We start from the raw sequence: 10,207 nt of genomic DNA on the forward strand, positions 1-10,207 counted from the left end.
AAATACAGTGCGAGATCAAATTCATGGAAAGGCTGGCCAAGCTCAATAAACAGTGCTGTTGGTCCATGAGTTGTCTGTCACTTACATTTACAATTATTAATTATTCCATTTATCAATACTGTATTTAAAAATAAACATATAAAACACTGCAAGATATCTTTAAGTTCATAAAAATATATACTTCATGTAATCAATCTTATCTAAACATATTTTTTCTATTAGGGCTCCTAGCATCAAAAGTGCAAGAAGTCATATTTTTTGTTAGTGTTCCGATTATACAGTTATTTATTTTCAGACAATAACTCAACAACCGATTAGTAAAAGGTTGTAAAACTTGGCATGATGATGGAACCCGGAAAGAGTAACTGGCATGCCAAAAGTGGCATTGATTGGCCCCTAGGTGGTGCTACAGTAAACAGTCATATTCTAAAATCTAAACTGAGATGAGCAGGGTGAGCAGGGCATGTGAAAAGCAGGTGAAGAGAAGGTCAGGTTCACTACATCTTTTACTAGATGTAGCAGCAGCACAGAAGTCTACGGAGGAAACGATTGACTGTGCTCTTCTTTAGCTTGACCACATCTCCTGGAAATTACACAGAGGATCAATGTCTCATACACACTAACCTTATGGAAGTATCAAACACAGGCAAGTAGATGAGGTATATCACAGTGTGAAAAGATGTAATGACAAGGGACTCTGTGTAAACTTACCTGACTGGAGGTCAGCTGTTTCCTCATTAATTTCTCAGTGTATAGAGGTAGTGCTCAGTGGAGTTGACCCAGGAGTCCCAGGTGTTGTCAGCAGGGTAGTTGACCCAGGAGTCCCAGGTGTTAACAGCAGGGTAGTTGACCAAGGAGTTATCACGCCCACAACAGACTGAAAGCAGAAAAGACACAATACCATTTTTACATCCAATTTACTAATAGTGATAATTTCTATAAAAGCTTGAGAACTCAAAAAAGTTGTGTTGCTTACCTCAATGGTCTTTGGAGCTGGTGTCGATTCAATTGGAGTAATCACTTTGCTCTCCTTCTGTCCCTTACTGGATGGGTTCAGATCGAAGTGTGTCACAGAGCAGGACAGCTGGGGCTCGACGTCAGCCAGAAGTTTCTTGACCATCATGTTGGCCACCACTAAACATATCTCCTCATCCCCTGAGAAGGCTTCAATCCCCAGACACTGGGATGATAGTTAACACTTCAGGTATTCCCAGTAGAACATGTCAGTCCAGTAGCTCTTACTGGCAGAGTCGGTACACTTCTCCAGCTCCTCACTGAACATGCTGTGGGATCTGTCAACGATTGTCTGAACCAGCGTGCAGAGCTGCTTGGCCAAAGGGAAGGATGTTGCCGTTTGATGCAGGAGGAGAGAGCTTCTCCAGGAATCGGACGACAATTTGTTTCAGGATGACTTGTTGGCCAAAGCATGGCATGGCATTAGCGCCAAAGCATGGCGGTGGAATGGCCTGTGCCGGGGCAAAGCCTGGTGGCGGAGGGCTAAGTGCCGGGCATACATACAGTATACATTACCTAGCTCACCTCCATGGTGTTCATCATTACCAACTTCTTTGTTGTTGAAATTTCTTCGACCACAAGGTGAACCATGTGGCTAGTTAGCATGGTGGCTCTGTAAGTTGTGGCAAACTTCAAGATCTTGTCTGTGCCACAGTAGTGGTGAAGGTTGGTATGGATGTTTGTCATCTCAAGGATTTGGTCCCACCCCAGATGTCAGTTGGCTTTTTTCTTCTTCTTCTCCTCCTCCTCCTCCTCCCCCTCCTCCTCCTCTTCTTCTTCTTCTTCTTCTTCTTCTTCTTCTTCTTCTTCTTCTTCTTCTTCTTCTTCTTCTTCTTCTTCGTAACTATCACCCCACACAGTTGGTTGATGATGTCATCTGTGAGGGGCCGGCGATGCCTTTCTCCAGTGTCCCACAATAGATTAGGATGGTTGTCAGACCAATGATGGTCCTCAGGAGCTCTGAGGGGATCACCAACTGGTCAGGGCACTTTGGAGGAACCTCGTTCCTATTGGCCACTGCTTTGGCCTCTGATAACCAACCATGGATAGAGCTGAATGTAATATAATCAGCGGGAGCTTCAAACAACCTCTGGACTTTAGTGATCACAGCTCCAATGTCAGTGCTGACCAGAGTGGGACTTTGGATGAAAAGAGTCCTCCTAAGGTCCTCAGGGCTGCTTAGGCGCTGGATCTTACGGTTGAGTGTGTGGACCATCCTGACACCAGTGGAACGGGAGTAGTAGACCTGAGGGGCAGGAGGGGCCTTCAGAGTGTTAGAGGTTCTCCACCACTGCCATCATCATGGTGACAGCCAGGTCACTCAGGGCCATGGAGGGCCAGTCACAGGGGCCTTTCATCTGCCGGGGCCACAGGGCCTGGAGGAGCCTGGGCACGATGTCCACCACCACATTAGAGGAACAGCACAGCTTGGAGTAAGGATGGAAGGTCATGCTCCGGGAAATGCTCCTCAGAGTTCTTACGACCTCATCGCAGACCTCAGGGTTGCTAAAAGATACGAGCCAGAGAGAAGGAAGAGGTCCCTGCACTAGTCATTTCACATACTGTAGCATCAGTGTATAGAGCAAGGAGCTGTAACATTGAGAGTAGAGTGTATGTGACTTACAGGTAGGAGATATCAATAGTAGACTAGTTGACTAAGGTTGGGGGTTGACTAAGGTTGCTGGCCAACTCGCTGGAAGCCTGATGTTCAAGGTCCCTCATTCTGAGTTAAGCTTTCACCTCCCAGGTCTGTCACAGGAAACAGGAAGTGCCTTTGGTGTCCATGGCAGTGAGGGGAACATGTTGACATAAAAGTACAACGAGAACATCTAAAATGAGCTTCAGGCTATGTAAGACAAAAGAGCTCACTAACTGTACATCTCCACTTAATTTATACTGTAGCTAAACCTTGCGAATCTCTTACCAGGTTAGCTATGCCGTTCCCTTTCTCTACTTTCTTTCTGAGCCTTCAGATCAAATACAGAGCAACTCAACTTTCCGGCCTCTTTTTTCTTCCACAACTCTCACATTGATTTTTCATTGAGCCTATGATAGGGAATCACAGTGGTACTGTACATTCGTGTCATGGTGCGCTCCGATAGTTCATGAATCCAGATCGATTTGAAAATGCATGATGTCTGTTAACGGAATTGAACCATCATATAGGCCTAACTATAGAGTATGTTTGTTGATTTGAAGTTATTGTTCAAGCTATCAATTACAACAATTCTGCAACAAAATGTTATCTAAAACATTTTCTATCAGTGAATATAGGCCAGACCAAAATGATTATACATATAATTTTTTTAATAAACAGTCCCATGTGATGTTTTTGGTTATAATGCGCATGGAAGATGTTTTTTATGCTGATCCAAGGTCAGTTTGGCATTCTCACCTCTAACTGTTAAGGTTAGGATCTAGGGGGAATAAACTGATCTTAGTTTACATGCCCAATGCAGGCTGGCATACCAGTAGGTATTGGTTAAGAATCCTCTTAGTTTTGAGTCAGACTGGAATTCCCTCAGAGCTTCTGTCAACAGCTCAATACAGTTGTTAATATGTATATATTATAATTTCTATTTTTATAATTTCACTTTGTCCTACATTGTTGGAACGCTTAAGAATTTCACTGTACTATGTAATTACATCTGCAACCCTGTACAGGTGACTATTAAACTCTAAATCTAATCATTTACCCCTACTAGAACAGGAACTTCATCTAAGACCACTTGAATGTCAGGCCTACTGAACAGAAGGCTACATTCCACACGTGGAATTTGTAAAACGGCAAGCGGGTGTCGTCATTTAATGATTTGATCTGTTAACAAGCTAGCGTTAAACAAAAAAAAGTTGCCTAGTCTTGAAATACACAAAGTCTGTCAGGTGTTATATTGAATGATATTTGAACACAGTGTGATATAGCAAACACAAGTTGAAATCCATTCATAAATATTTTTCAGAGACCAATCAAATCCCCTCTGGACACCTCAGTAGCCCACTAAGCTATCCCTACTTAGTTCCATGAATGGACTAATTTGTTAAGATGAATCCCAGATTGTGTTTAGATAATCAATGAGGAATAAAGGCAATGAACCTTAGGGGCCATTAAAGCAGCTCTATCAAACCAATGGAAGGTGAGGATAGGCGGCATCCTGACTAAACTCACATTTTCTGTAGCAGCATGCCCATCTGATAACACACAGCATCTGTCAACGCCAGATTACAGGCCACAGCTCAGCCATTAGATGTCGTATATCACAGGTTGGTTGGTTGAGGCCTCTGTTTTGGTGAATGTACAGTGAGGGAAAAAAGTATTTGATCCCCTGCTGATTTTGTACGTTTGCCCACTGACAAAGACATGATTAGTCTATAATTTTAATGGTAGGTTTATTTGAACAGTGAGAGACAGAATAACAACAAAAAAACAGAAAAACGCATGTCAAAAATGTTATAAATTGATTTGCATTTTAATGAGGGAAATAAGTATTTGACCCCCTCTCAATCAGAAAGATTTCTGGCTCCCAGTTTTCTTTTATACAGGTAACATTTACATTTTAGTCATTTAGCAGACGCTCTTATCCAGAGCGACTTAGTTAGTGAATACATATATATATATTTTTTTTTTCATACTGGTCCCCCATGGGAATCGAACCCACAACCCTGGCGTTGCAAACGCCATGCTCTATCAACTGAGCTACATCCCTGCCGGCCATTCCCTCCCCTACCCTGGACAACGCTAGGCCAATTGTGCGCTGCCCATGAGTCTCCCGGTCACGGCCGGCTGCGACAGAGCCTGGATTCGAACCAGGATCTCTAGTGGCACAGCTAGCACTGCGATGCAGTGCCTTAGACCACTGCGCCACTCAGGAGACTCTTAAAGGGAGTGCTCAGGCCGAGGGAGATTGACAGTTCTTTTGTGTTTCTTCCATTTGCGAATGATCGCACCAACTGTTGTCACCTTCTCACCAAGCTGCTTGGCGATGGTCTTGTAGCCCATTCCAGCCTTGTGTAGGTCTACAATCTTGTCCCTGACATCCTTGGAGAGCTCTTTGGTCTTGGCCATGGTGGAGAGTTTGGAATCTGATTGATTGATTGCTTCTGTGGACAGGTGTCTTTTATACAGGTAACAAACTGAGATTAGGAGCACTCCCTTTAAGAGTGTGCTCCTAATCTCAGCTCGTTACCTGTATAAAAGACACCTGGGAGCCAGAAATCTTTTGGATTGAGAGGGGGTCAAATACTTATTTCCCTCATTAAAATGCTAATCAATTTATAACATTTTTGACATGCGTTTTTCTGGATTTTTTTGTTGTTATTCTGTCTCTTACTGTTCAAATAAACCTACCATTAAAATTATAGACTGATCATTTCTTTGTCAGTGGGCAAACGTACAAAATCAGCATGGGATCAAAAACTTTTTTCCCCCTCACTGTATAGCGCCTTCTAGATGCAAGTGTCACGGGGTTGAAAGTGACAGGTTCTAGGTCTGGGTTGAGCATGCAGAGTGAAGCAGAGGCAGACAACAAAAAGGAGAGTTAACATTTATTTCCTTAAGGCATGGTTTTCTCCACAAGTTGAAATCAAAGTTCAAGCACGTTCTCAGTTCACATTCCAGTTCCGTAAATCATATCCACACTTCGTATCATTTTCTTATACTTTTAGCTTTACAAATCATGCTATTTAAAATAAAAACTAACAAAAAGAGGTAGAGAAAGCGACACAGTCCAGCAGGCAGGCAATCATTTCTTCATACGTTCTATTTTATCATACTCCATTTTAGCCATGGTCTCTCACCAAACAAAGCCATTAGGAAAGGGAAAAGTGGATACCTAGTCAGTTGTACAACTGAATGCATTCAACTGAAATGTGTCCTCCGCATTACATGCTCTTCTCAAAGATTCCACCATGCCTCCAGCCTGCATCACTTCCTGTTGGCAGCCGCCAAGAAGCACAAAACAGGTGGGTTTAAATACGTGCAGCGCAAGTCACATGACCAGGCAATTAACCAGTAGAAATGCTTGTTAGATTAAACGTTGCAAATGAGTCACACCTGTGACATAAGTACATGTTTAGTATATGACACCTTGGTCTACCCATATGGGTTGACCAGCATGCAGGGTGAGCAGAGTTTGCCCTTCTGGGACTATTCCAATGGTTGGTTAAAATTCAATTCTCAAAGTAATCATTGAGTGTACAACCCCCACATCATTAAAAGAACGCAATAAGTTAAATTGAAGTCAGGAACGCACAAGTCACATTATTGCAAAGAGGGCTAAAATGTGATAATAGCCTATCTCCAGAGGACTCTGGAGGCCATTACCAGGTACAAATCAATTTGACATGTCCCATTTCTTAGTCAATGTACATGGTGAAGGATGCAAACAATCAAGTACACAAAAATCTTATTTGAAAGAGAACCAATTCCATGAGAGCACAGACTGTTCCTACTGTACTTGTCAGTGCAGATATACTTCATATCAAAGCAGGTACTGAAGAATTCTCCCATATTCCAGGCGTATAAAGATTTCAGAATATTTCTAGTATTGGGTGAGTCTTAGACCACCAAGAAAGTATTTCGAGGCAAAAGTACATTTTTTGCAGCTAGGTAACTGGGTTCAAGGGATTCCAAGGAAATACATTATACTTGAAATTAGATAATTTCTCGATGGAGCAATCCTCAATAGCCCTGCGATCCCTCCCTTTTCATTGAGAAGTTCGGCAGCTATGAATATAGTGAGGATGGCAGCCTCCCATTGAATTTCTGCTGGATAGTACTGTACCCAGGACATTTTGAACATGGTTATTGTAGGGCCATGATTGGACTTTGAAGTAGCGTACCGTGGCCATGTTCATAGAGTACTGCAGCGGTGCACCTGACGGAAAATGTCATCCTTACTGTTCGATGAGATGACATTCAAATGACATACTGAGACAACGCAGCAAATGGGTGAATTACCATGTTGACATTTCATTGAGTTTCAGAAATTGTAATGATACAATTTCTTTAAAAAGCATGGATAGAAGTGATGCAGTGATCCATGTCAAGTCCAAATCAATCCCCAGTGGAAGGCTGGGGTTGTTCGACTGCCACTGGTTCACTCTGTGTAACATGGAAATATAATGGCATAGTCATTATAGGACCACATTGTAGGAAGCCATTTCACATGCAAATGAAGGACCTCCGATTCCTTTTGATTTGCCACTCAGCGTTAGCCGTCGTGTCTGTGGGCACATGACACGAGGGTTGTTCTGGTGTAATTGCCTTTCAGCTCAAATTGCCCTATGTTTTCCTTGCTTAGTGGAGCACCTGTGCAGAGTTCAAAGCATTTGATGTGTGTTGCCCACATTTCAAGAGGATGTCCTTAGAACACCCGATTGACAAGTAATTGCTCCTCCTTTTTGTGGCCGGATTATGCTGGAAAAAATGTATTGCTAATAATGAAAAGGTCATATGATTGAAGTAAAACCGCAAGCATTTGAATGACTAAGCAGTAATTCATGTCTATGGACTAAGCAACCAAATATCATATAAAAGGCTTCGTTACACTGTAATTATCCTCTAGAAATAAATGGATGGCTTTTTTAAAACAATTATTAGTCGATTTGTGTCTCATATAAAAATAAATATATAAGAAAACATTTCAGCTGTTACAGCACAACATGACATTGTGGTTCGAGGGCATCGCTCTCAGCTGGGCATCACACTACCCTCAGTGCTGTAAGGAAAAACCATCTGCTCGCTATAGCCATATCTCTCAAGAAAATCCTGAAGTAGGTCACTAAAATGTGGCTTATTATTGAAGTGTAGAACCCATATGAGTGTCAGATTCTCTGGTGCTCGGTTCATCTCAGCTGAACACACTTTGGCCAACATGAGGCAATGTCACAGAGCGGTATCCAACCCGATCACTTAGGATAGTATCCCATGGTGCACACTGCTTTCTCAAGACATAGGGCTTCAAGTTCAGATGATTGAACGAGCCATATAGCAATCCACTTGGTTTGTTTCTATGTCGTTTTTTTACCTTATGTATGAGGTCTACATTCGGCTGTCCTCCTGTCCTGTAAGGACAGGTATGATTCGCTACGTCAATTGATGAACAGGTAAACACTGACTGCGGAACAGAAGCCATTATTAACAAGGCATTGTTCAAAGATGTCAGGCGCCAGTTTTCAAGCCCCCTCGCATCAAAGAGAAAGATCAGAAGGTCACAAATTAGGCTGCTGACTTACATTTTTGGCAAATATAGAGTTCCGGTTGTAGGTTTGACAAACATGGAAATTACAGAACCCAATTAAAAATGCAAATATTTAACTGTGAATCACATACATACAGATCAGATTAGAGTGCTTTCCACACAGTACGTTCTAGGAAATATAAGGCAAATCAATTTCACAATTTAAACTCAGTTCCCAATCAAATGAGGTGAGCACCAGGTAAAACCTTTAATGCAAACCAATAAATTTTAAATACAAGTACAATGGCCTTTTCTGTAAATTGGATATTGGGCATTATGCATATATCATCAGCCCAAGTGCTCAAACTGGACTACAGCTTGTTGCATTCACCTCACCTATTTCATTTACTTAATGATGTACCTGTATACTATAGGTATGCAAAAACCTATTTCATTCATCTCTCTGCATGACCTGAAAAATGTCATATTTCTTAAAAATTGCATAATAATACTATGAGCTTGATGATTTGATGGCGTTCAGAGGGGAGGGGACTGGAAGTTGTATGGGGCACACTGTATTATAAAATGGACGTTGTATTCAGTGCAGGATCAGACCGACAGGGAATAGACTCAGTCCTCTATCCATCTGAGAAGATAGCAGATCTTTTCTGAGCTCACTCAACAGCCAACTGTTATTATTGCTTTAAAATATATCTTTCTGAAGTAAAAAGAGGCTTATTTTAATATAGTTTTGCCTGGTATCATTACATTCAATGGATATTTTGAAATTCCAGCTGGTAATAGTTACCCTGTATACCCTGGTGTATACATGTCAGGGATTGTCGTTTAGTGTTGACAAGGAACACTGGGTATCCAAAGACTGGCAGGTAAGTGGAACATTTAGATTTCTATTATCAAGATATGAGTTTATATAATTTGTATATTAATGATTTGAACCAACAACAAAAAATATTACGGAGCAATAATTGTCACAATTGAAAATGTATTTTTCACTTGGACAAATAAATCAATAAAAAAAATGTTTTGAAAAATTAATCTCTTTAATCCTTTCCCCAGGATGAGCCACTGGAAGAGAGGTTGGCCAGCCAAGTGGCTAGTATGATAAAGAGATCCAAAGCCCATCAGTTCTACGGGCTCATGGGCAAACGCTCAGGTAAGCACTATAACGTTCTGCCTGTCCATAACAAGAATGAAAGACTTGAAAGGGATCTTGATTGAGGTAGACTAGAATACAAATTGTATGTGTACTGTATGTTCAGTATGTATTATATCTAATTGACAAGAAAAGCAAATATTTTGAGTGCTTATCAAGTCCCTTTAATTACAGACGTTCAGCAGCAGCCTATTAGAGTGGATAGAAGACGTAAGTATAGCACACTGGACTAATGAAAAATACTTTTTAGAATAGTGGTAGCCTATACAGTACACTCTGGTCCACATACTATATTGTAGATTATTCAGTATCTAAATCATATCAACAAAGCGACAATGCATCTCCTTTTAAATGACTCTTTCCTGGTGTTGTCTTCAACAGGAAATAAAGGGGATATGTTTGTTGGACTTATGGGAAGAAGATCACCAAGTGGGGGTAAGAATGATTACACTTCATATAAAATCCTCTGTAGCTCAGTTCGTAGAGCTTGGCGCTTGCAGTGTGGGTTCAATTCCCGGGACCACCCATACGTAAAATGTATACACGGATGACTAAATCGCTTTGGATAAAAGTGTCTGCTAAATAGCATGATTTATATTATATTAAATCTCAAGGCATTTTTTGTTTGTTGACAAAAACACAGCAGAGATAAGTAAAATCTAAAACCGGTATCAACCATTGCAGTCGTGTGTCATAACCAAATGCTATTTTGTTGCTGCAGAATCGTTCACGAGGATCATTCCAGATGCTCCAAGCACTGCGATCGATGTTGCTGAGGGGTCAGACACACAACCAGGTCTGTCGTATACATTGATGTTATAGTTAAAACCTGAGAGCACTT

General features: G+C 41.3%; 1 protein-coding gene across 2 annotated transcripts in view; it reads left to right on the plus strand.

Annotated features, from left to right (window-relative positions):
* Positions 1-10,207, plus strand: part of LOC121568001 (protachykinin-like) — a 98,264-nt gene that overhangs the window by 87,847 nt on the left and 210 nt on the right. The window contains exons 1-5 of one of the 2 annotated variants that reach the window (XM_041878479.1): positions 8,822-9,079; positions 9,270-9,366; positions 9,541-9,576; positions 9,748-9,801; positions 10,088-10,162. In XM_041878479.1, the coding sequence (XP_041734413.1) occupies positions 8,966-9,079; positions 9,270-9,366; positions 9,541-9,576; positions 9,748-9,801; positions 10,088-10,162 (376 nt within the window). In that variant the 5' untranslated portion in view covers positions 8,822-8,965. Of the gene's footprint in view, positions 1-8,821; positions 9,080-9,269; positions 9,367-9,540; positions 9,577-9,747; positions 9,802-10,087; positions 10,163-10,207 lie in introns of those variants that run through there. The other variant, XM_041878471.2, reaches the window with a different exon arrangement.

Source organism: Coregonus clupeaformis, chromosome 1 (assembly GCF_020615455.1).
Source record: "Coregonus clupeaformis isolate EN_2021a chromosome 1, ASM2061545v1, whole genome shotgun sequence".
NCBI lineage: Eukaryota > Metazoa > Chordata > Actinopteri > Salmoniformes > Salmonidae > Coregonus > Coregonus clupeaformis.